Genomic DNA, 27,078 nt, shown 5'->3' with positions numbered 1-27,078 from the left:
AATCTGTTTGAAACTGAGTGAACATGAATGATGATTCTTATTTGATTACTTTGAATATTACTTAAGAAATATATTTATTTATTTACTGAGCGCTTATAGACCGCCCCCTCTCCCGAAATTAATTACAAATTACACTCATTTCTGGACTGTCTGAACAAGGTTTGTTTAATAAGTTTTACTATCCGGTCCTGCTACAAGAGACAAGAGACATAAAAATGCAGCATTTTACAGCTCTGGGTGTGTTTTCTTTTCTTCAATTATCGTTTTCATTTTTTCAGGCAGGACCTTTAACCAAAAGTCCACATAGCTGTTCCTCAGTTTCTCCGATTTCCTTTGTTCCAAGTTTAATTCGAGATACTCTTCCTGCAGACCATAAGATGGCCATTCCACCAGGCCTTCGCCATTCGGATCCCTGGAAATAGCAGAGCCAAGAATTCAGTTTGCCTTTGGCATACTCCCACCACATAACTCAGCCATCAAAATTCAGTGTTTCAAAATTGCCAAACTCTTACCCGTTACGGGCAAAGTTGCTCCAGTATTTCATGATTGTTCTGCTAAGCTGTTTCTCATCCTCCGTAGCTTCACCTGTGCAGAGCACACAAGAGAAAATACTTATACTATTCATAATCTAATTAGAATTTAAAGGGTTTAAAAGGATTTCCACCTATTCATGGAGAAAGTTTACTAGAAATTCCCATCTCTCTGCAAGCATAGCTAAGATGATTTCCCAGAAAGTGAACCTGAGATTTTAGATGTCAGATTCTGGGGACACTGACAAGCCATCTGCGTTAGGAACTGCTCTGCAGGGTGGGGTCTGGCACTTGGCCTGATCATCCGAAGGGATATTATTTGGGGAGCTGACAGCCTTGTCGTGCAAAAGTAGAATCTCCAGGGTCCACCAATATGTCCTCAGTTTGTGATTGAAGATAATTGATTTGAGCCACCTGAACAGTTAAGGCAGAATTTGGCTAAATCCACACAAGGGTCTTCTACTTCTTTTTTAAGCATGCCAGCAACAAACATCTGGGGCTAAATGGCTTATTGACAAGCTGCAGTTAAACTGTGAATCACTGATCTGAATAGAATCAAACTAAAGCTGATCTGCAAAGCCCTGGTAGATTTCCTGGCCTGGACACGATTTCTGGGTAAGTTTTCCATTCAGTCATTTCAGGCTTATTACCAATGGCTGAATTGCTTCTCAAGAATGGTGTTCCTAATACAAAGCCAAGTTCATCGCCGTGGTCTGCCTTTACAAAATCTGGCTTTGTATCTTTGAATGCTGTGGGACGATGCTGGAACTCATAAAAGTAGACCGGAGCAGCAGAATCTATCAAACATATGAGAAACAGAGAAAGCATTATGTCAGTGTTTCTGCAACACATCTGACCACACAAGTAAATGATCTTCTGCAGGATTCAATTACATAAGACATTTCCTTATACCATACAGCAGAATTCAGCATACAAAATCAGGAACCCAGAAGCAATATTCATAGAAGCAAGTCATTACAGAGTAGAGAGATACAGAGGGCATATATTGTACAAAAGCTGCAAAGTTACAGAGGCCAAACCAACTTTTATATACAGCTTAGCAAGTCTAAGCGATGCCCAGAATCCAAACTGTCTCTTATGGCCCCATACAAAAAATGACTATGCTTCAGTTTCCAAACATCCCCATTGGCTGACCTGTTGCCATGTCTATTCCAGTCTATGAAAATTTATACTCTGACACATTATGGCCGTGTAGATCAGGAATCGTGGGACATGTGTTCAGTGGGAGACAAGCAGGGGTGGGCTCTGGCAGAGACTACTGCCAGTTTGCTCAGGGGTGCACCTTGTCCCTGTGCCCGGCTCTTCGGGAGCCTGCTTGCAAAATCTCTTGCCATGTGGTGCCCACCCAGTGGACAACCCCTACCCTCCAGCCTGGCAGAACGCCACTAACTGACCGAGTGGTATCCAGCAACCAGCACCCATGCAGAAGCCACAGCCTGACCCAGCTCCTCCTGCAGGGCCAGGGCCGCCACTGCCATCCCAACACTGAGGATGGCTTCCTCTGTGGCTTCCAAATCCCGGCGGGAAGCCACTGGAAGTGGAGAAGAGGCCAGTCGGGCCAGCTGCCTGCTGCTGAGTCTTCCGGGAGCCAGGGCAGAGAGTGTTCTCGCCACAGCCGCTCTGGGAATGTGCTTTCCAATCTATGGTTCCAACTCCTTGCGGGGCTGCAGCTCCCTCGCCGCCTCTCTGCCCTGGCTCCTGGAAGACTCGGCAGCAGGTGGCTGGCCCAACTGGCCTCTTCTCCACTCCGTTTGGAAGCCGCAGAGGAAGCCATCCTTACTGCTGGGATGGCAGCAGCCCTTGCTCTGCAGGGGGAGCTGGCCCAGGCCATGTATGCATCGGCTGTAAGCTCCTCAAGGACCTGGTGCTCACGGGCTTTGCCCACATCGATGTGGTGAGGCCTGGGAGGTGCACAAGCGCAGTGGGGGGGGACAGGCGCTTGCACAGCTTGGTGCCTTCAGGCCACTCGTGTTCCACTCCCACCCCCCTTGGGAGGAACGGGGCTTGATGGCGGACACCAAAATATCTTCACAGATGAAGAGGCTGATTTTATAACCGGCAGACCAAGAACTGACCTTTGCTTGGTTTTCCAATATCGGGTCAAAAAATATAGTGCTGGGCCCAATGGGGCTTCATACAAACCTTTCTTGACATTAAATTCACCTTTGCTCTATTTCTATTCTAGGGAAAACCTATGGCTTTGTACATGAACTTGCCTCTGTGATATCTTGCTACTTGAAGAGAAGGTATGACAAACATAGCATCTTCCATAATTTTTTGAAACCGACTGCGTAACTCCACAGGGTCTTCAGTGTCTTCCAAATACTTATCCAATATCATCTGCATAATCTCAGGAGAGTAATTCTACCAAGAAATAAATACATATGTTGAGACACTGACCATTGTTTTGCTTTTTGGCACTTCATTAACGCTAATGAACGTTCACTGACAAATCTCATTCATCATGCCAATGTAGTTGGTTTCACCCTCTTTCATCCTGGCCACCCTAACATAATCAATAGGAGAGGGTTAATGAAAGCATGTCTGCATTTAATGTAGTATGGGAAAAATAAAATACACAAATATTTTCAAAGACATTATATTAGAAATGCTCTGCTTGTAGTATGGGAAAGAATCAAAGAGAAACATTACATAAAAATACCGGTCTGGCTATCCAAGATGGAAGCACTAATACGTCCAAATTACAACATATGAAGTTATCCTAAATGAACAAGGGGAATTGAAATCAAAACAAGAACTGACAAAAGAAGAAATTGATTTGTCCTGGTGGTCACTTATGCAAACACAATCAAGATACAAGAAAGATGCAGAAATGTTTGGATTTTACAAATGCGTAGCTATCTATTGAATTTTAAAAAGGAAGAACAAGTAAAAGAAACTATGATAGTATGGTCCAAATTTTTTGGATACACTATAGAATTAGATAAATGGCAAAAAATCTGGGAAAGAAACTATAAATTGATGGTGTCAATAGCCTACAAAGAAAATCTCTACAAAATGTTTTATAGTTGGCATCTGCCACCAGCAAGAATGACAAAGATGTCCCAAAATATATCTCCCAGATGCTATCAAATGTGGTGACATGTCCTATGGCAAAAAAAATATTGGTAAAAAATAAAAATGTGGCTAGAAGAAATGATAAAACAACAAATAGAACTAAAACCAGAGATGTTCTTGGGTATCCTACCAGAGAAATATAATAAAATAAATATATATTTGATTTTACATGTGGTAACAGCAGTGAGAATTGTATAAGCACAAAACTGGAAAAATGAAAATATACCTATAGAGGAAAAATGTAATAAAGAAAATACTAGAATGTGCTGAAATGGATAGATTAACATTGAAAATTAAGGATAAGGAAGAAACAGAATATTTTTTAGCTTGGGAATTATTTTATCAATGGTTAGAAAATAGAAGCAGAAGTTAGAAATTCAGAATCAAGGAAGATATGTAAATAAAAATGAAGTAAATCTGCAATTAAATAATTAATATTCAATAAGTAAACATTATGATGAATAGACGGATGATAATTACAAATGTGATGGTTATATAATGTTTATAATACTTGATATTATTAACTAATTATAGATAAAACTGAATAGAGCATTTAATTAAACAATGGAAAATGTTTAGTGAGAATATGTGAAGAATATGATGAATAGATTTTGAGAATAATAGTGATAGCTACTTTATGTATCAGAGTTATTATTTGTATTTAAAATAGATTATAAGCAGTCAGTACACTGCCATTGTGGATATGGAAACTTTATATATAACAAAGAAAATTGTGTAATTAAAAATAATAAAAAAATCCTGCTATGTAAGATTATGGGCCTAGGTTCTGTTGCAGAAAGTAATGCAGCAGCAATTAGCAATAAAAAACGATCCTTCAGCTCTCAACTAACAAGTAGAAGATGCTGGGAGAGAATTTTAAGTCAAATATATTTAACTATGTTGGGAAGAATGCTGTGCAGAGAAGAGCAACAATTAGGGGGTTGGAGACTAAAACATACGAAGAACGGTTGGAGGAAGTGGGTACGTCTAGTGAAAAGGAGGACCAGGAGCAACAGGATGGCAGTCTTCCAATATTTGAGGAGCTGCCACAAAGAAGAGGAGGTCAACCTATTCTCCAAAGCCTCTGAAGGCAGGACAAGTAGCAAAGGATGGAAACTAACCAAAGGGTGAAGCAACCTAGAACTAAGGAGAAATTTCAAGACAGTGTGAACAATCCACAATCCGCTTGGCTCTGGAAGTTGTGGGTGCTCCACAACTGTGCAGCCATTTGTACAGAATGGTCTGGGGTGTCCTACTTGAGCAGGGAGTTGGACTAGAAGACCTCCAAGGTCCCTTCCAACTCTGTTGCTCTGTTCTGTTGTTTCCTTTCTTTACAAACCTTTATCATAATCTAAACCATTTTCTTTGACATCTATTGCTCATTACTGAAAACTTTATGATAATTCATACATATAGTCCTTGCTGACTGACCGCCTTATTTAGCAGCTGTTCAAAGTCACAATGATGTAAAACCCAGTTCTGCAACCACCGTAGCATCCCTTGGTCCCAGGGTCGCCAGGCAGGAGCTTCCACAGGCGGAGTTAATGAGGAAAGCGGAAACCAAACCACGTCACGGTCGCTGCTGTCAAACGGTGGGGTGGCTCAGAAGCTCTTTGCCATCACCTGATTTCCCACTTAGCTTAGAGATTAGTCCAGGGGTGTCCAAACTTGGCAACTTTAAGACTTGTGGACTTCAACTCCCAGGGCTGGGGAATTCTGGGAGTTGAAGTCCACAAGTCTTAAAGTTGCCAAGTTTGGACACCCCTGGATTAGTCACAGCCTTTGTGGCCACGTGGCAATATCATAGCATCATTTTATTTTGATTTCTTATTTTTATTCTTAGAAGCTAAACATTTTGTAAGCTCCAATGAAAAGGAATGGAAAGCTCATTAGTGCTACATGATGTGGTTAGCCACCTTCTGCAGAAATGTACGCATGGATGAGAAAATGTATGAAGGTTGCTTTCCAGTGCGGAAGCCTGGCTGAATGAAGAGGAAGGTAGGATTCCTGAAAATAGGGAGGGAGTCAGTTGTGCTGAATGCAGCCCAGGGTGGGTCTGATTGGCTATTTACCATTATTGGACATAGGTGAGTAAAAACAGGGACAAAGTTCCTGATTCCAATACAAGGCAGAGCATGAAAAGTCTTCAGGTGTCCACAGAAACGACACAGGATTGGGAAAATTGCTGAAGTTTCTTTGCACTTTTGTAGCTTCTTGTGAGCAGGCTGTGCCATTCTCCCAATTATCCGCCTTTTTAGACCCAATTATTTTAACACATTGTAGCCTGTTTCTAATTCAAAATGTGCTAACAGCTCTGTAATCTTATTCGGCAGTATAAAACACCCATCACTCAGTCTCCCTGGGCTGCTGGAGGTGGGCTAGTGAATCCCACCTATGCTCTGGGCAAGAATCCCAAAGACAGATTCGCTGCTGCCCAGAGGCTGCCCAAGGCTCGGCTTGGACTTCTCCAGCCATTTTCTCCTTGGATTTCCTTCTGGGGAGGGGGTGTCATCAGGAGCCCCCAATTCCATCAAGGCCATTTGGGGAGCAAGTCGTGATGGCAGTGATTTTAAAAACTTATTTTTAAAAATTGCTGCTAAGAGGCTGAAGTACGAAGCAACTAAAATCTTTTGTTGTTATTGATAATCAGACTTTAAGTACACTAATTGGAATAAAAATATTCAAAAACATCAACTAATTAACAAGAAAAATATATAAACTGAGCATCATAGCTGAAACGCACAGCTGGTCTGCGGTCCCCCCTAAAGAGTCATTCATCTTCCTCCCACAAAATCCAGGTCACTCAATTTTAATTAATTAGACTTTCATGGCTTTCCAGCTTGCCAGGCCATTCTGTTTAACACAGCTTCAAAAGAAGTACAGGATTTTCCATAGTATAAGATGCACCTTCCCCCCCAAAAGAGCATGGAAATGTTAGTGCATCTTATACACTGAATACAGCCATTTTTGGCCTGACGAAGCCCCGCATCCCATTTTTGTGAAAAATGGGCAAAAAATGGACTGTTTTTCGCAAAAACAGGGGTGTTTTTGCCTCCCCCCCGAAACACTCTGCAGGATTCAGCAGGGCTGGGGGAAGGGGAAAATGCCTCAATTTCAGTGAAAAACGGTGGTGTTTTTGTCTTCCCCCAGCCCTGCTGAAGCCTGCAGTGCTTCTGGGGGCCGGGGAGGACAAAAACCTTTTTTCTTACTTACCTCTTCAAAATCTTGGTGCATCTTATACACCGATGCGTCTTATAGTCTGAAAAATACGGCAAAAAATAATAAAACAAACAACAGGGAAGCAGAAGAATGGTCCAGCTTCCTAATTAAGCCATTTGCAACACATCAACTAACATTCCACACAAAGTGAACTTGATGACAGAGATAGAAAGAGGCTTGTCTGATACCCAGATGGAGGCTATTGGCTGCAAGGCGGCTGCAATCCTTTCCCGATCCATGCCTTCTATGATATCTGAAGAATTGTGTACCAATGGAGACTGAAATCCAAAAAAAGACATTTCAGAATCTCAACTGAACCTAAGGAGGCACAAATTATAAAAACTGAGCTACTGGCAAAACTGTAAGTAGACATTAATGAATCAAAACATATTTTGTCACAGTGCAATAAGCACTTAAAACCATTCATATAAAAACATTTTATAAACAAGCTTGAGGATGAATCCCCAAAAGGGAATGTTTTTTTAAGTATAACAAGCTAATAAAGAATCTTGCCATGACATTAGTAAAGTGAGTGCTTTGCCCTCTAAGGCTGCCCTCCCCTCTGCCTGCCCCACGGCAGCCAAGAGAATGCGGGCTTTGGCGGCCCTCCATTAAGCACGGCCGCCACCCCCCACCCCCATTCAGTCTGCCCCAACTCTGCTGGCTTCTAAACCAATTCAGGATATGCACATGTACTGTGCATGCCCTGCCCTCCTCTCCCCACGATGTTCACTGTTTGGCTTCCATTTGGTTTTCTTTTTAGGCAAGGTGTGTGGTGGAAGGTTGTGCAGATTGTGCAGAGCAAGAGGCAAGGCATTTGTAGTCCGTGTGCAAGAAAGAGGGGGACGATGGCTCCTGTTTGGAGGGTTCCCAGGATATAAGAGTGTAAATTGTCTGCTTTAGTTTGGCAAGATTTCCGTCTATGGCTGAGGAACAATAAAGGAAACATCTTAGAAGAACCGCAGTGGATCTACCTAACCTGACACCCAAGACTCTTTTTCATTTGGCCTCTACTTCTATCCGGTCATCTTTGTTGAATCCAAATCAACCGATGAGTCAACCTCTGGTCTGGACGCCCTGTGTGGGATGTACAAGAGCTGCCCTCTCCTTCCTGTTGCTCACTGAGCCCCCTTGGACCACTGCCCAAATTCTTTCCACGAGGCTTAGCAGCCGCTGTCACCATCTTTCCCTTTCCATAGAGGAATAAGAACAGCATCCGCCCAATTCTTATACCAACTGGGCAGCTGCTCCAGAAATGAATTATATTCAGCCACCCAGCATCATGTTATTTTTCAGTATTTTTCAGCACTTGTTACTTCCTTTCATGACTTTTCTCCTGGGCACCAACATTTATAGCATTGGTTTCAATTCCCCTATCGGACATACCATTCTCACACTTGGGGTTAGGAGTTTTGGCAGTGTGACTATCATTATGAGATAAACCCAGGAGCAAAACGGCGCACACAGCACACAGAGCCTTTAGACCAGGCATGTCCAAAGTCCGGCCCAGGGGCCAATTGCAGCCCATTTTCAAATGTTGAGTGGCCCGCAGCCTCTTCTCCCCACCGGCTCAGCCTGTCAATCATCCCCGCCAACTGGCGCTTTTTCCTTCACCACACAGCAGTTCCTGCAGCTGTCCCCTACGGTGGCTGAGCACCACCTTCAAGGCTGGGGGTTATATTTCACCAGAAGATGGTAGTAGACCTGAGTCAGCACTCTGGTATTGTGATCCTTGTGACGCAAGCCTTGTGTGTCCATTTCTAAAATGGCAACTGTAACTGAAAAAAGGAAAGTTGACAGCGAGGGCCACCACTGGCAGGACAAGTGGAAATCGTTTCAACGAATGTCAGGCTGAATGGTCGGCCCCACACATTTTCACCTCACCAAATCTGGCCCTCCTTACAAAACGTTTGGCCACCCCTGCTTTAGACAATTAGTGGTGGTTCATACATACATATATACACCACTCAGCCACAAGGACAGAAATGAGATACATGATGAGAGAGAGAAGCTCCCTAGTGGCCACCCGTTGTGGCCCAGCAGCGGCCGGCTGAGCTGTTGGTGGACTCTGACAGCTCAGACCATTATGGGACTGCTCTGGAGGATGAGGAAGACTCTGGAGGGTGTTTGGAGTTAGAGCAGGGACTAGAGAGGCCTGTTGGCCACCAGGTGGCATCTGAATCAGGGAGCAGTGAGGAGGAACAGAGGGAGGTTGTCCCTGATGTGCGTGTACATAGAGCTGAGAGGAGAAAGGAACAGCTGTGGAGAAGATGTCATAGAAGGAAAAAGGGACAGCTGGCTAAGGTTGTGGCCCCTCCCAAAGAGTTTATAGGTGGAGCGACAGGAGGGGAATCTTTGCAGGAAACAACAGTCCATTTTACTAGCTGTTGAGAAAGCATTCCATAAGTTTAATCTTGGTTTCTTGAAGATAGCTTTCTAGGCTCCCAGCCAAGGGGTGGCTTTATCTATGTAATTAGTCGTGGCAGACAGCCAAGCCGGTGTCTGCATATTCATTGGAATCATGGGACAGAACACCACCTATATATAGACAACTCTTTAAACGGTAACAGACTTGTGTGGACCCCACCAGTGTCTTGAACTGGCTATGCCTAGAGTGCTGAATAATCCTCATTGCATCAGCTCACAGTTTACAGCTTCCATCAGTTGCCAGCTATTAAATCCTCAGTACCTGACCCAAGTCTATAATTCTATGTTTGAGCCATTAAAAGTCTGTGAAGCTCCTTCAGCCATTCCAGGCTCCTTCCTAGTCCGTCTGGTCTGGTTCATTCGAGTTAAAACTGAAATACGTTTGAATATTTGTAGTTAGAGTTAAAACTTTTTCCTGATCTTGTCAAGGGAGGCCAGAACAAAGAATTTTTGAATAGCATCTGCAAGTACTCTGGGAAAACAGGCACCCCAGGCTTTGCAATTATTGCATTGGTAATATTAGGATTAAAGCACCTAATAATAAAGAATTTCCCTATTATACTCAAGCATTTGCTTTTGGGGTTTATTTCTAGGTATTTGTTTTTAATCTATATGCTGCTCTGAGACAGGTGTGGAATTGAGTGGCATTATAAACCTAATACAGGAATGCTTATTAAATGGGCTGCAGATATCAGTAGCCTGCAGGAGTAATCATGTCTATCTTTTCTGAATTAAATGGAAATTTCATCACTCCAACAAAAACCATTTGTGACTTAATTTTCCCACAGTGCATTGGAAAGAGTTGGCCAACAGCCCAGAAGAGAGGAACATCTCAGCCAAACTCACAAAATGCAGGTCGCAACACACACACACACACACACACACTTTCTCCTGCTCAACCCAAGACTCATTTAAGAAGAACCGGAAGTGTTGAAAGTAGGAAGGACAATGCTGGGCTATTTTCAAAATATTCCCAAACTGATCTCTCTTAGAGTTACTTATCGGGGAGTAAACTATTTTGTGAATCACAAACAACTTACTCCATAGAGGAACCATCCGTATTCATTATTATTCACCCCAATTAAATATGGGACTGCGTGAAGCTCCTTGGAGGACAATAATTCCTCTGGTGCTTTTAGAATGAATTCTCCATCAACGACTGCAGGGATAAGGTGAAGTTCCTGGGGGGAAAAGTTACAATAATGCAAAACTGGAAAGGTACAGAAATGTTCACTTTGAGGCTCAACAAAAATTAAGAAAATTTAAACTTCTGCAATCTCTGAGGGAGATGGGGGAGTTAAAAATATGAAAATCAACCAATCAATGAATGTCTGCCTGCCTGCCTGCCTCCATACAGGTTAAAACCATCTGGCCAAAAGCTAGAGATGTGATCTGAGCCCAAAGACCCATCCCAGGTATTATGTTGCGTGTGAGCTCTGCATCTCTCCGGCTCTCAAGGGGTCAGGATTTTATTCCTGATTATCTGATTGTTGCGCGGCCTCATTACAGACTGGGGGGATGGGATCGGGTGGCGGTGGCAGACAAGCTGATTTTCTAGGACCCAAAACTCATCTTAAAAGAAAGGGTGCTTCTTTCTTCAGCTCTCCACCAAGGGAGAGGGAGACCCTCATTTCATTATCCTTCAAATCTTTTATCTTGATTTGTCTTGATTTTATTTAAGGTCTTTGATGGTGATGAGCCATCAGGATCATGGAGACCTAGGCAGCATAAAAGTTCAGTAAATGTTTATTATAGACTGATCAGTAGGCTCTGAATGCTGCAGGCAAGCCCATCTCACACTGACACCCGGAAGAACCTGGAGCAAATGACAAAAGAAAACAGAAGATACCAACCCCTCCCTGCTCCCCCCCCCAACCGTGTAATCAGGGTTTCAATGAAGAAGAAAGTGGAGGGGGGGGCAGAAACCTGGATGGTTTCATAAGAAGCACAGTAAAGGTGAGAAGCCACAAAAAGAACCTGTACATGAGATAGAAAAAAGAGACGAGGAAAAGCACATAAGGCATCGTAGGACTTTATTGCCGAGGTCAAGAAAGCTTTCAGAATGAGCTGCTTGCAAAGGAGGTTAAGAAAAAGGTTTTAATGTTTTTATCCCATTACTTTGAGTGAAGAAGAAAAGAGAATGCAACTTATCTCCTATTCTCATTCAGTTTTCTCCAATATACAGTAAAATGATCTATTCCACCAGAAAACTGTGAAGGGCAGGATGAAAATTTATGATTGCTAGAAACAGAGTCAGGAAGAGATCCTTTGGTTGAGTTTGAGTCACCTGGGTTGGCAGTTGATCACCAGATCCTGATCACCCGACAGAACCTTAGAGAAATCCCAGAAAATCAGGGGGGGGGGGGGAAGAGGTCAAGGGACCGAAATGGCAGAAATATCCGCATTTTCAAAGAGGGAAAAAGAAATCCCAGGGATTCATAGACATTTGATGCCTGGGGAGAGCAAATCCTAAAGACTTTGACAATTGTTGGCAAAGCTCTGTGACTGCATATGAAGAGAAAGTGGTTGGAAGAAGATGCGCCTGGTTCTTATAATTGGAGGAAGAAAGCTCAGTAACCTGCACTGAGCACTGATAACAATCTCCCTACAGCCAAAAATGCAGAGGACCCTAACCCTTAGGACTAAAGGTCAGAGAGCACAGTGGAAAAAAATGGAACTAGGACTAAACATTAAACTCAGAGCAAACTCAGCAACCAACCTTAGTGCCAGAAGTGCCAGCCTGCCTTTCAGCCTCCCTTTGCTAGAGGCCAGCCTGCCACAGACTATGAGGGGAGGGAGCTGCAGGAGGGGAAAACAGAAGCTACTCATGGTAGAGACATTGGTTCACCATTCCAAGGCTAGAAGCCTCAGCATTGGAGGCTCTGTAGAGATTCTCCGTCTTCCAGGTCAGGGTGGTCCCAAAGGGGCTTTTATTGTTCAAGAGTCAACTGGGTTTTCTTGTTTTTTTCTTTTGAAGATGTTTCGCTTCTCATCCACGAAGCTTCTTCAGCTCTGACAGGATGGTGGGGAATGGAAGGATTTATACTCCTTGCAGACAGCTGGGCATTTGCATCCTTTTAGAGGGTCTTTGAAGCACTTGGAGGTTTATCTGTGTCCTGAGGGTTACTTGAGTGGTGCAAATGGTTTCTGTAGTCTGCAATTTTTTCCTCTGGAAATCCATTGGGAGTGGGAGTAGGAATGGATAAATCCTTCTATTTCCTACCATCTAGTCAGAGCTGAAGAAACTTCTCAGATGAGAAGTGAAACATCTTCAAAAGAAAAAAACAAGAAAGTCCAGTTGCTTCCTTGAAAAGAACCTTTGGGACTCAGAATGGAATGGAATAGCTCATTTATCTAGCCCACAAATGCAGGAATTGTTACCAAAACAATTCCTTCAAATGTAACTGGGCAATAGGGAGAAAACAGGGGGAGGCATGGAAAAGGGAAAGTTAATTAGGGAACCTTCTTGTGCAAACCTTTAGTACTGGCATTGCTGTACTGTAACCAGTTGGCTTTTAATAAAAGTATACCTTTTGCACAGAGGGAGTCAAGAGTCTTTCTTTCCTAGGAGACCAAGATGAGGTAGGTATGACACTTAGAACTGACAATGTGAAGACATTGGTGGATTTTTCCCCCTTTAGGATCAACCATCAATAGTAAAGGAAAAAGCAGTTAAAAAGATACATCAATTAGTTGCAGGAAGGCTAAAACTACTTTTACTGAGATTGGCTGCAATAACAGAATCTTGCATGTCTCGTCGTGTTGCAGTTCTCCCCTTCATCTAGTGCAGGGGTGTCCAAACTTGGGAACTTTAAGACTTGTGGACTTCAACTCCCAGAATTCCCCAGCCAGCCATGCTGGAAATTGAAGTCCACAAGTCTTAAAGTTCCCAAGTTTGGACACCCCTGATCTAGTGGTTAGTGAATTAGGGAGGTGTCTGTCTGAGCCACTTGTAAATCTCATCTGGATGTTTTGGACTCAACATGCTTTGCTCCTTGTCACCGTGGCATTGGATCCCGCATATCTCCAGCAAAATCATCTTACTGATTTTATAGAGCAGACTAGCACTTGGTAGGATAGAAATGAATGCTTTGGAAAAGATATTAGGATGAATCTTCAGCTACAAAGATCAATTATGTGCAGGCAAAGGAATTCCTTGTGACACTCTGTGGGAGTGAAAGTTGGACTCTGAAGAAGCCAGACAGAAAAAGTATTGATGCTTTTGAATGGTGATATTGAAAAAGAGTCCTGGGAATACAATGGATAGCCAAGAAAAGAAGCCAATGGATAATTGAACAAATTAATCTAGTTTTAACTTAAAAGCACCGGCTTTTGCTGTAACAGCATGGGAATTAGGAAGGGGGGGCTGGGCCGTCAGGATGCATTCCCTCCCAGCTGGTTCAAGCCTGTTACCCAAGGCTGCAGCGTCCCTAGGATGACCTGTTATCACCATCCCACCTTGGAGTTCTCATAAACACCTTTGCAACCTCCCATTGCTTTGCATGGGAATCTTCAGACTCCGCCTGACTTCTCTGCAATCACTTCTCTCAGTAAAAGTTCCTTTTGAAATTCCATTTCTTTCAAGAGTCATGCGTTCCTGAGAAGACAGCTGAGGCAGGTTTTACATTTGCACTCAATGATCTTGACGGCTGCTTTCCCTTTGTTAGATTCTGACTTTTAGTGGATGAACATCCTGTCAGTAGAATGGAGAATTCACAATTGTAAACCTTCCATTTCTTACCGGAAGCAACCTGGAAATCAGTGAACTTAGTTCTTCTTCAGTCTTGTTCCGTAAGCAGAGCAGCATGGCAGGACTGGTGGTCTCACAGCCGGCAGCAGATGCCACTTTCTTCGAGGTGGAAAAAAATATGCAATTTAAATGAGGTACAATTGGCGTTTATCAAACGGGGATACAAGGCTGTGGCCCTGCTTGCAGAATTTGATCCTGATTTTGCCTTTTCTGAACTTCCACATCCAGTAGCTTGGACTTCCTCCAAAAGCAGGACCTGACCTCATTGACTGTATACAAGGAGGGTATACCTGGGGAAGGGGTGTTCAAAAAAAGTGACAACCCCTCCCCTCCCAAGTGCCTATCATCACTGCTGGGTCTCATGTGAGCAGGGTGTGTCTCTCTGCTTCTAGGGGTGTGGGGCGAGGCTGAGCCCCCCTCAGCCCCTGCCAGCTGGGCAGCAATCAAAATGCAGGGGATTTATAGGCACAGGCTCTGCGGGTGTGGTCGGGATTTGTCCTTCCCTACCGCTTTTGGACCAATGTACTCTTTGACCCCTAACCATTTTGATGGCTATTTGACATATGCCTGATCCGTTATCTCTTTCCCAGTTTTAACAGTTTCGTGGATCACTTTTATTTACAGTAAAACATAAGCCAGGTGAATACTGGGGTACCAGCGTGCATTTCTCAGACAATGGTTACTTACCTGAGCAAGGACTTCTGTGTGCTGGGTGAAGAAGCCGGGGAGCTGGACCGTTCCACTCTCAGAGATCGCTCTGTGAAACAAACCCTTGGACAAGGGGGATAAAATCTACCCGCACAGACAGGCAGAAAAGGACATAATATTCCATCACCTTTTGAAAGGGCCTTAATAATAATATATCAGACTTCTCTTGAACAAGGAATTTGGGGAGCATTAAAAATGCAGATCATTTCTGGAGCTGTGATGCTAATGGAATTGGGCATGGGAGTCCGTGAGGTGGGGTGCTTTTTAAAAATGCTCTGTTATTATCCAGAATAAAGCCTGTTAAAGGAGGTAGAGAAATTCTCCTAAACTTTAATCCTGAGCTTTGGCCAGAGTTGGTTTAAACAGCAGAGTTGCTTAGATAAAACGAGGCACACCACAAGAGTCTTGGCATTCAAGAACATTTCAATATCTGCTTCAATTTTCAGAATTTTGAAAAAGCGCCTGTCTTTAGAGCTTGCCCAGACGTCTGGGTTGCTGCCAACTGATCAGAAACCTTCAGCATCTGGGTTGCTGCCAACTGATCAGAAACCTTCAGCATCTGGGTTGCTGCCAACTGATCAGAAACCTTCTACCCTACAGTCTCTCCCCAGAGTTTTGCAGGCAGAGTTTTCTCTGATGGTTCTAATTTGCACAATGGGCTTAATCAACGAAGAAGCAGCTGCGTCCTCAACAACCTAAGTTTGTTTAGTTTTAACCCTGCTTAGGGTTCTTATTGTTTATCCAGAACATAAGAGTTCTCCGTCCTGCAGGAGTCAGGCTAATTTCCCACTCAAGTCACTTATCTTGTGCAAACCCAGCCAGTTATGAAGCTATCCTGAGCGCAAGAACGTATTGGTGTTCATTCATTCGTGTACTAGAATCCATTTCATAGGGTGGAGGCATACAGAAGTAAAACTGGGAAAATCTTAAAATCAACTTAATAGAACAGAGTAATAGACTTGGAAGGACCTTCAGAGATCTTCTAGTCCAACCCCCTGCATAAGCAGGATACCCTGCACCATTCTGGACAAACGGCTGCCCAGTTTCTTCTTCAAATCCTCCAGTGATGGAGCAAACACAACGTCTGAAGGCAAGTTGTTCCAATGGCTAATTATCCCCGCTGGCAGATAATTTCTCCTTAGTTCCAGGTGGGATCTTTCTTTAATGATCTTCCACCCGTTACTTCTTGTACTGCTTTGGAGAACAGGTTGACTCCCTGGTCTTTGTGGCAGCCTCTCAAATTTTTGAAGACTGATAGCCTGTCGTCCCGGTCCTCCTTTTCACTAGACTATCCATGCCCAATTCCTGCAACTGTTCTTCGTCTGTTTTAGCCCCCAGCCCCCTAATTATCTTTGTGGCTCTTTTCTGCACTTTTTCCAGAGTCTCAACATCTTATTTATAATATGGGACCAAAACTGAATGCAGTATTGCAAGGGTGATCTTACTAAGGCTTTATTAAATGGTACCAATACTTCATGTGAACTCAATTCTATCCCTCTGTTAATGCAGCCTGGGACTGCACTGGCTTTTTTGCTTACTGCCTCTCACTGTTGCCTCATATTTAAATGTCCACTAGGATTCCAAGCTCCCTCTCACAGTTACTGCTAGTGAGCCAGATTTCACCTAATTTGTAGCTGTACATATTATTAATCTGATTATTATTAATAATAATTTGTATCTGTACAGATTATTGATCTGAATAGAAAGCATCAGATCTTACCCAAGAGATACAGAAAGCTGTGAAGCCAGGAGCAGAGGAAGCTGGAGAACTCTGCTTCTTTGTCCTTCTTTGTGAAGGACACAAGAAAATTAAACAGAAAATTAAACAGAAGCAGAGCTTCTGAGGAGATAAGGATATCTGGAAGGTAGTCTCTTACTGGATCTTTGATGCCCTCCCCCTAAATTGCAAAAAGCTTTCAAACTAACTCTGAATGTCTATGGCCCAAAACAGGGGATTAAATGGGATGTACTCTGTCAAAGATCTTTCAGCTGCTTGTGACACCACATACCCACCTGAGCCCCCACGCTGAATCCTCCGGCAGACTCCCCAAAGATGGTCACACAGGAGGGGTCTCCTCCGAAAGCCTCGATGTTTTCCTGAACCCATTGGAGGGCTGCTACTTGGTCCAGGAGCCCCCAGTTTCCAGAGGCTTCTTGGGAGCCAGTGCTGAAAGGAGAACAGCTCAGAGTAGCCAGTCGAGAAAAGGATGCTCTTTTGTTCTGGGCATTTCTCAACCAGTTATAATATTGAGGAACAGATGGAATAAGGCAGGTTTTTTTGCAAAGACAGGATATTCAGGTCTGAGAAGTTCAGAATTTCCATGTATCCAGGCAGCCCTTTAAGGGGTGTTACTCTAAGGGCTCCTATGACATTCATACACAACCATTTGTTTCTTCCTCCACAATCGCTCAACTTCAGTTTTCAGATCGTAGTATTTTGTTAGTGCTGCTGCTGCTGCTGCTGCTGCTGCTGTTGTTGTTGTTGTTATTATTATTATTATTATTATTATTATTATTATTATTATTATTATTTTCTGGATGAATGATCTAGAGAAGCAATGGCAGCATGCATCTCTGCTTGCTTGCCAGCTTGCAGCAGCTGTTACAAAAATGGGGGTGGGGGGAGACAGCCATGAGCACTTGGGGGGAAAGCGTGCAGGAGGAGACAGTAGAAATTTTTTGTAAAGCTTTGCAACTGCCAGCCTGGACTTTGCTTATCATCTTCAAGGCCAATTCTTCTAGCTTCGGCATGCTGAAGGAAGCAACAATGCAGCTGAATCAGAGACTTTCCAAAACATCTTCTGGCCAATGACTGAACTCTGGTTGATGCTTTTCACGTTTTTGCTTCAGATCTTGCCTGACCTAGCTGCATTCACTTCTTTGCTAGTAAAAGTACCTTTTCTCCATCTGTAGAGCCAAGGGTTTTTCTTTCCTAGGAACTGGGTAGAGGTAGCCCTGACAAGCACCTTTTCTAACTTATTTCATTAAAAGGTATGAAATATCATGAGCAGTAAAAAAGCGCAGGCTTTTCAATAAAATATGTTAATTGAGAAAGACGCTACCAGAAATTATGGATGTTGAGCAACCTTTTCTACAGAAATATAGTGAATGCCTTCAGAACGAAGCTGCCTTTTATTGGTAACAGCCTGTTCCAAAATTTAGTCCTCATTCTATCATACTAATTTCTCTTTTGAAAATGGATTCCTGACTGTTAGATTCTCTCTTTTCTCCTCATTCTTTTCTGTTCACAATGCTCGTCTATGCAAACTGGTGTTTGTTTTTTTTCACTTTTCATGCTTTTCTTTTATTTACATAGATTTAAGGTCCTCTCTTCAAATTGTGACCAGGATGACTTAAATAAGAATGACTAAAATATTAGAGAGAGATCACAAAATCATTCATGCAGTACATTTCATTTCATATAGTAAATCCACAATGATACGAAAAATGCATCGGAATAAAATGGGGTATGCAAATGTTCTAAGTTCCACAAAGCTGTTTTCCAAGCTCTAAACCACCACTCTCCTTTCAGCAGTTTTCAAGTAAGTTCCCAGGTGCCAATCATGGGTCGCTTTCTGAAAGCTGCCTTTGTTATACGTAGAGTAATGGTGGAATAGATAACTGCTTTAGAATTTCTTTGTGATTTACCGAGCTTTAGTCTGCAAGCATTTGCAGACTATAAAAGTCAGCTAAGCCACCTGTGCCCGAGTACAGGAAATGGGCTGACGGGATGCAGTTCGGGATGTTTTCCTAGGTCTTACAACTCATTTTACCTGAAGAATCCAAGAATCCCCAGCCGGTACTGAACCGCCACTACCACCACATTCCCATAAGCGGACAAGGCTGATCCGTCATAGAATGAAGCCCCGCCATTGACGAGGCCACCTCCAGGAAGCCAAACCATCACCTAGAAAATAGATCAGAAAATTGACCATCGCTGAAAATTTAATTGTTTCACCTCCGTGCCAACATTCAATTGATTAATGGGTTGATTATTTAACTAGAAATGTATGTTTAATGGGGATAGCGGAATAAGGTAGTTGGAAGGGAGCCCGACATGGCCTGTGAATTCTAAGACCTCTGATCAATCCCTCCTTGGTTTGCCTGGCCAGCAGAGCCAGGTGGGGAGAAACCTCCCTTCCCCTCCTCTTCTCTTCCCTTTCCCTCCCTTCCCTAAGAAATAGGAAAAGAATTATGTTTTGAAAACATGGATAATAGGGGCTCTACTCTGATAAATCTTGCACATGTAAAAGGGGGAATTGTGGAAAAATGGTTAACAAATCAGATCCCCCCCCCCTTTATTCTTCATACTGCTCCTTTTAAATAGGAACAACCCAGACCTTTCCAACTCAGTATCCCTCTGCTCCACTTAAACATGACTGAACGGTTCAGTTAAAGACAGCTGCTTGCAAATCGCAGGATTTCAGATTCAAAGAGCAGATAACATTGCAGAAACTTCCAGAAAAAAAGGAGGAGGGGTCTGCTTTTTTATTAACAACCAATGGCACAAAAACGTCGCTACACTAAAGAAATTTGTGATGTGGACTTGGAAACAATATTCATTAATGCATACTGTATTATGCCCCACAAGAGTTTTCTTCATTCATCCTGGCTGGGATCTGCCTACGAGCTTGCATAAACAAGGCATTGCAGAGATATCCAGAGTCCCTATCACTGTATTACAGGGGTGTCCAAACTTGGGAACTTTAAGACTTGTGGACCTCAACTCCCAGCATGGCTGGCTGGGGAATTCTGGGAGTTAAAGTCCACAAGTCTTAAAGTTCCCAAGTTTGGACACCCCTGCTGTATTAGGTGATTTCAGCAGTGCTAACCTAAGCCAGGAGCTGCCAAGGTGCATTCGGCATGTCAGCTGCCTCACTAGAGGCACAAATGCTTTAGACCACTGCTGCTCAACACGATGCCCATCGCTCCCTACCAAGAGCAGCTGTGGGTCCACTCTGACCCCTGTATGATTCGCCTCGTGCCTCTTTACAGGCAAAGACTTAAAATCCCAAAGCCAATAGTTGAAACAGTGAAATCTTGGACAAAAGAGGCAAATGAAAGCTACAGCCTTGCCTCAACTACTCAGACAGGAACATTTTTGAAGGTGCCTCAGCAGACTTGGATGAACTTTTGGGCTTGAACTTTCCAGGATTGAAATTCTGGGCTTACACAATTTAGAGCTACCTCACCTTCGGTCTGACTTAAGCGTAGTACGCAAAAATATTTGCTACAATGTCCTACCTGTCAATGACTACTTCAGCTTCAACTGCAACAAAATTAAGGTGAACCTTTCCAAACTAGATTGCAGAAAATACGACTTCAGCAACAGAGGGGTCAATGCCTGGAATGCTCTACCTGACTCTGCGGTTTCATCCCCCAAACCCCCATATCTTCAACCTTGCTGCCTACTGTTGACCTCACCTTATTGTTGACCTCACCGTGTATAAGCGCACCAGCGTGCCTACCGTCCCTGTCCTACTGCCCCCACTTATTGGTATCCATTTCCTGTATTCATAATCATGTTTATACTTATAGCTGTTATCTTATACATGCTTGACAAAATAAATAAATATATATTTTTTTTAAATTCCCTGGAGGTGGGCTCCAGCATGAGTCTGAAAGCTCAGAAGACAAAACCTCTGATTCCGGTGACCGATTGAATCGAGGAATGTGTGGCATGCAAGAAAAGCTAAGAGAAAGAGAGAGAGAAAGGAAAGTGAATGTTATCCATTTTACCTACAGGCAATTTAGCCTCCGTGTCTGGGGTGAAAACGTTCAGGTAGAGGCAGTCTTCAGACACCATCAGGTTGGGCAGTGTTGCATTCATGATCTCCTTTAAAGCATCCACCCATCCCAGGTCTTGCAGGCACCTTGAGCATAAACAATACAGGAATGTGCCTGTCGGCATCAGGAGCACTTTGGGATCTCAAGGGTTAACCTGGGCAAAGGGACTCTGGCAGGCAACGGCCACGCTCCCCACCCCCCACCCCCACCCCGCAGCACCTCTGAGCCCCTCGGTAGTCAAGAGGCAGGTGGGCCACTCACCGAGGCTCTGGTGCTGCTCCCAGCGACTGAACTGGAAAAGCTGGTTTTGGATGGCAGCCCCCACCCCAGCCAGGCCATTGCTCAACTTCATAGCTCTGCCATTCTTTCCATCCCACCAAGGCTTGGCTTTCTTTCTTTTTTCTTTTCTGAGACCCTTCCAGCCCCACCCAGCCCCTTTTTGAGATGCAGAGGAATGCACTCACGCCCCAAAGAGCAGAGGCCACTGCCTGCCTGGCTGGTGTGTCAGTGTGAACCTCCGGTACCTCCTAAGACATGAAGGGCCTGACCCCTTTGGAAGACTTGGCTGGCTTTCTCGGAACCAGCAGAACTAGATCAGCTGCTGCATACTTCTCTTTACAAGATGTCACAACAGCCATTTTTCCATTCACAATACACTATGCTTTCTTTTTACACACACACACTGCAATTTCCTTAACACTTGTCAGGGAGAGATTAACTTTGATGTAAGTGTCAAAAGAGAGGGACTTGGGTGTTCCACCCTCTTTTCCCACCTGCACAGCAACTTGTCTTTTGCTGCTGTTGTGAGTGAAAGTCCAGGCCTTGCATAAGATTGCTTTCTCTTAAGACTTTTCACCATGGGCATCCAGCCAGGCCCAGCTTTCTTCTCCGGTGGTCTCATGATGTCCATCTCATACTGCCCACCCCTGGAGCACCTGAAAGTCATCCTTCCTTGTCGCAGGGATGAAGTCGCACTTTCTGCCCAAAACAGCAGTTTGATGTGGTGCAATTTGATGCAGTTTTACTGGAAGAAGTTGGTGGGTCGCATTTGAACATGCCAATGAGGAGGAACCAGAACACAAAGCTTCCTCCAGCCTCTTATTTTTGAAAGCTTTACGCAGCCAATGACTATTTGTAAGCAAGGTGGCTGGGGAAAATCTCAGCTTACCTTATGCTTTATTGCACTCAGAGTTTTATATTGTGGTGACCAAAACTGATGCATTATAAAAAAGAAGTTGAGACTCTGGAAAGAGTGCAGGGAAGACCAGCAAAAATGATTAGTGGAGCAGAAGCTAAAACATACAAAGAACATTTGCAAGAATTGGCTATGTGTAGTCTAGTTAAGGATTATGGGTGACATGATAGCAGTTTTCAGATATTTTAGGAGCTGCCACAAAGAGGGAGGGGGGGAGGAAATCAACCTGTTTTTCAAAGCACCAGAAGGCAGGACAAGAAGCAATGGATAGAAACTAATCCAGGAGAGAACCAACTTAGAACTAAGGAGAAATCTCCTGACAGTGAGAACAATTAACCAGTGGAACAACTTGCCTCCAGAAGTTGTGGATTCTCCATCACTGGTAGTTTTTACAGAAGAGACCAGACAGCCATTTGTCCAGAATAGTATAGAGTCTCCTGCTTGTGCAGGGGTTGGACTAGAAGATCTCCAAGATCCCTTCCAACTCTGTTATTCTGCTGTTCTGTTATTCAATTGAAACATTCTTATAAACAGATATTTTTTGAAATATGCATGTTCTGGTTTTCCATTGTTTCAGCTCCAGATGCTCCAGACTTATCCCCTTTCTCTGCTTGGAGAAGGCCTGCCTCGGAGCCTGGGGAAGTTGAAGGAGAAATACAGGGATGGACTTCATCCTTCAGAGGCATCCTCTCTGCCTCCTTGGAGGAGAAATTGAATTACATGTTTCCCCCTTGTTTTTAATTAAACATAAGGGGAAAACATGAACAAAGAATAAGAGTAAACTATGAGTGAATAATGAAGTGTCATGGAGGTTGTAGCTTTCCAATGACTCGTTGTAAATAACTGAATGTATTCTATTGTTGAAAAGATTAAGAATCACTGCTTAAAACTGAGAGAAACATAACTGATCCAGGAACATTTCCATCATGGATTGCCACCATGATGTACATCATATACCCAATATGCCAACTGGGCTCAACACAGTCCTAATAACTTAAATTAGTTTAAAACAATTGTGTCAAAATATGAAATGCAGTGCAATATATCTGAAATAAAGCAATTCTGTCAAAGCAACTCTGATTAATTTCACCATTCAAGCATTGAAGGAAGACCTTACATTGGTGGGTGGGAAGTGGCATCTCTCACGTGGCTCCAGGGTTCAGCTGGTTGTGGTGGGGAAAATCTCAGGGATCCCGTTGGGGGTTTGGCAAATGGGACCCCAAGAAAGCTCTTCACAGGCTCATCTATGCCGTCCACGTCCGCCAGTTTGCCTCTCAGATGTCCATATTTGGTAATCACTTCCAGGGGCTCCTGTCTTCCACCTAAAAATCCAAGCCTAGATATAATGACAACAAGCAGCAGACACCCACGGATGGCCTTCCTAGTTGCTCCTGTGTTCTAATTTGCTCAACAATAAGCTGAGCTGCAAGAGCCAGAGCGACTTCCTCTCTCAGCATCCTTTTACTATGACTATTGCAACGAGGGCTTCTACCTCTAGGCTTCTTTTCCTCCAGATTGGAGAACTGTTGGTTCTTGGGCTGCCCTTCATGTGGGGATAGGCTGGGAGATGAAGTGGAGATGCAAGCTGGCAAGGCAGACAGGGACAGGCACTTCCTCCAGGATGGCTTTTTGCTGCGGTTTCTTAGTTTTCAAATGTGTGACAACTCCTTGGCTAAATCTCCAAAACACCTGAAGGCAGGGCAAGAAGCAATGGGTGGAAACTAGTCAAGGGAAGAAAGAACCAACCTAGAACTAAGGAGAAATTTCCTGACAGTGAGAACAATTCATCAGTAGAACAACTTGCCTTCAGAAGTTGGGAGGTTTTGAGGAAGAGCTTTGACCACCATTTGTCTGAAATGGTACAGGGCTCCCTGCTTGAGCAGGGGGTTGAACTAGAACACCTCCAAGGTCCCTTCCAACTCTGTTACTCTGTTAAAGAGCAACGGTTTGATCATCTGTTCTGCAGACATTCATCAATGACATCTTGAAATGGCAAATGTGTCTGCGACCAACCTCAAAGCTCCCACTGACCATCCACGGTGGCTTTGTGGCTCTATAGCTACATCACTTCAAACAAGGGTAACATGGTGCAATTTTACTTATTTCCTTTGAGGGGGGAGATCTTTTAACTTGAATCAAATCCAAAGTCACTTGTCACACCATTTTGTATCATATACATAATGCCCAGCCAGGTGCACCCAGACACTCACAAGGATGAGTGGGGCAGGAGTCTGCCAGACCACTCCCCTGTATCTTGCCCCAAAGTAATCTGGGGCAGGGTGGATGTAAACAGCCATTTGACAGCCAGTCCTCCATGCCTTTGTCCTTCTCCAAGTGACACCTTAGCAGTTGTCACAGTTCTCTAGACTTCCTTTTGTTATTTTTAATACTCTTTTTTGAAACTCTTCAATATCTTCATAAATGACTCAGATGAGGGAATAGAAGGGGAACTCATCAAATTTGCAGAGGACACTAAGCTGGCAGGAATAGTCAACACCCCAGAAGACAAGCTAGGATCCCAAGAGATCCTGACAGACTTGAATAATGAGCCCTATCCAACAACGTGAAATGTAATGTGGAGAAAGGCAAGGTGTTACAACCAAGGCAAGAAAAGTCAAAGGTACAAGTACAAATTAGGCAAAACCTAGCTCAAAAATAGTAACTGTGAGAGGGTGTCCCAGTAGATGATCGCTTAAATATGAGCCAGCAGTGTGCGGCAGCAGCCAAAAAGCTAATACAATCCTTGGTTGTATAAACAAAGGCATAGAATTCAAATCATGTGAAACATTAGTACTGCTTTATGAATCCTTAGTAAGACCACACCTTGAATACTGCATCCAGTTTTGGTCATCACATTACAAAAAAGATGTGGAGACTTTTGAAAAAGTGCAAAGAAGAGTAACTAAGATGATTAAGGGCCTGGAGACCAAAACATATGAAGAATGCTTGCAGGATTTGGGTTTGGCTAGTCTAGAGAAAAGAAGGGCTAGGGGTGACCTGATAGGAGTCTTCCAGTATTTGAGAGGTTACTGCAAAGAGGAGGAGGTCAACCTATTTTCCAAAGTAACCAAAGTGCAAAGAAACAATGGATGGAAACTAATCAAGGAGAGAAGCAACCTGGAATTAAGGAGAAACTTCCTAACAGGGAGGACAAATAACCAGGGGAACAGCTATGCCTCCAGAAATCATGGACGCTCCATCACTGGAGGCTTTTAAGAAGAGCCTGGACAGTCAGTTATCTGAGATGGTATAGGGTCTCCTGCTTGAGCAGAGGGCTGGACTAGAAGACCTCCAAGGTCCCTTCCAGCTCTATTCTGATTGATTTCCCATTCCACAGGCACATTATATATACTGTAATAGTAAAAGATAAAATATATATCCTGAACATTCTAGTTAAATCTTCCAGCCTGCTACCAAGCAAATCTCTATCAAATACTACATCATACTGTGGTTTGTTTAAGAAACTAGATTCCTGGTTTGCATGTGATGATTACCAGACATTTGCAGAAGGGAAAGGGTTTTTTTTTTTCATCCTCCTGGTGCATAGAAAGAAGGGTGAATCATTCTAGGTGTATAAGGGCCCATTTTGGGACCTGTGTATCAACCTCAAACTGTACTTCATTTCTTCAGGCACACACAGCTGTAGTCCTCTCAGCTGAAACGATGCTTCTGTTAGCCCCTCCAGAAGCTGAACAAGATTTGCTGAAAAGATGAGCATATTTTTCTAGGAAAGAAGTTGCAACAGAAGCTGTAAACTCTGCCCAGGTCCCTTATTGCAAACACTGCAATGAAAGGATCTACACAACAGACACCCCTATTTCCCTAGAATTGCAGGAGGTAACTCTGGGGTTTTGGGGACTCTGTCCTGTAATTACATTGTTGGGAGTTCATCGTGCCTGGCTGAAAATAAATCCTTTGTCAACTTGGATGTAGGTAATCCATGCACAAAGCTTGGATTATCCAGGTTGCCAAGCACTTTTCATTATCAGGGTTCTGCTGTTAGCAGGTAGTAACTTCAACTTCACGTTCCAGATCATTCAAATTCCAAAGGACTCTCTGTTTGTGTCTGGTCAAAACCAGAAGCCCTGCAATCTCTGGTTTACTCTGAGTATCCACGGGGAAGGGAGGTTGTCCTTCAGAATTAGCAGAACCAGTCTTTATTAAGGAAAAGGTCCCCTCATCTTTAACGAGTCGGAGTGAAGCCTGGGTCAGCAATCAGATGGTGCTCCCAACTCCTCCTCCAGAGATGCTGGTCCCTCTCTGAGTACTTGGGAGGCAGGACCAATGGTGCCTCTGTTTCAAAGAATAATAAAAGGAGGGTGATATTGCCTTCAGCATATCAAAGGTTCCTTATGAAAGGAAGCACGAAATATAAATTGTGACAGGATTTGGTTGTGAAGAAATCTGTTTCCAACACCCACTTCTTGTTCAGCCAGATAAATCCAGCTCCCTGTAAATAAGTAACGTGCCCTTGGTCCTTTCCGCCACGTATTCATATTGTAAAGTGTAAATATACACTTTTCCACTTTTCTCATAAATGTTGTCTACCTGTAAGGTGATGTTTCTGAACTTTAAAAAAAAGAGAGAATTAACTTAAATTCATAGAGGGAAAGATTATTAATTGTAATATCAAGGGATAAACAGAACCTTCAGAAAGGTTCTATCTTCAGAAAGGCTCTCCCCTTTCCCACAAGAAATAGTAACAACAAAGAGTGACTTACAGGCTTCCCCTGTCTTAGTTGCTCCTGGAAATACAATTCTACACTTGCAATATAATATACCAAAATACTTTGGTAAGAGTCGGACAGATTATACATACGCTTTATAAGCAAATTTCATACACTTTGTCATTCAAAACAAGAATAAATATCTACTAATGGAAAAAGGTGCCTATTAATCTTGTTTAACTTTTATTTAATGAGTTTGGTTATTATTAGCAAACGTGCATAAATTCACAAGATGGATTCAAGCTGTATAGGAAGCAAATGCTGCATTATGTAGAGAAGGCATGTCTTAAAATGAAAGCTGGAAACAGAGGACTCAGTTCAGTGCAAAGCTGCGATCAGGAAAGCAACAAATACCAATAATAGTTAGATACGTCTTGACAGAGGTTTCAAAAGAGAAAAAGTCATGAGACCAAACACCTTACACTCCTTTACATTCCCTGAAAGGGACTTTTCTAAATTTATTCCTAATCAGCAAAAGAAGCTTCATTTACCCTCAGTTGTTATTCCAGCAACCAACAAGCTTTCAATCACGATCCCAAACAGCCACCACTTCATCTCTGCTGAAATCCACTCACTTCTCTCTTCCAAAAGCACAAAGGTCTCTGGAGAAAGTGCCAGCAAAGGGAGCGCAGGCTA

The 27,078-nt window shown here is 43.3% G+C and overlaps 1 protein-coding gene across 1 annotated transcript; it reads right to left on the bottom strand.

Moving 5' to 3' along the window:
- Nucleotides 1-147: 147 nt before the first annotated feature.
- LOC309397509 (fatty acyl-CoA hydrolase precursor, medium chain-like) lies at nucleotides 148-27,078 on the bottom strand. The gene is made up of 13 exons (XM_081963577.1): nucleotides 26,934-27,078; nucleotides 22,833-23,037; nucleotides 20,477-20,606; nucleotides 18,507-18,640; nucleotides 16,747-16,900; nucleotides 14,713-14,817; nucleotides 14,017-14,124; nucleotides 10,316-10,456; nucleotides 7,037-7,126; nucleotides 2,768-2,915; nucleotides 1,179-1,327; nucleotides 513-586; nucleotides 148-412 (listed from the first exon to the last, which is right to left on the bottom strand). Exons 1-13 carry the CDS (start codon nucleotides 26,995-26,997, stop codon nucleotides 226-228), a joined length of 1,689 nt encoding a protein of 562 aa, XP_081819703.1. The 5' UTR covers nucleotides 26,998-27,078; the 3' UTR covers nucleotides 148-225.

Source organism: Natrix helvetica, assembly GCF_964273705.1.
Source record: "Natrix helvetica genome assembly, chromosome: 10".
NCBI classification, from domain to species: Eukaryota; Metazoa; Chordata; class Lepidosauria; order Squamata; family Natricidae; genus Natrix; species Natrix helvetica.
Note: the sequence above shows the minus strand (reverse complement) of the source record. Positions and strands in the feature narration are given on the sequence as shown.

Bases quoted from the DNA above. Each gene is read 5' to 3' on its own strand.
- LOC309397509 (XM_081963577.1), bottom strand. From the start codon at position 26,997: ATGAAGTGGTGGCTGTTTGGGATCGTGATTGAAAGCTTGTTGGTTGCT. The intron at 23,038-26,933 runs GTAAATGAAGCT...TTGGATTTTTAG, and splicing joins TGCTGGAATAACAACTGAGG to GTGGAAGACAGGAGCCCCTG. The intron at 7,127-10,315 runs GTAAGTTGTTTG...TTTGGATTTCAG, and splicing joins ACGGATGGTTCCTCTATGGA to TCTCCATTGGTACACAATTC.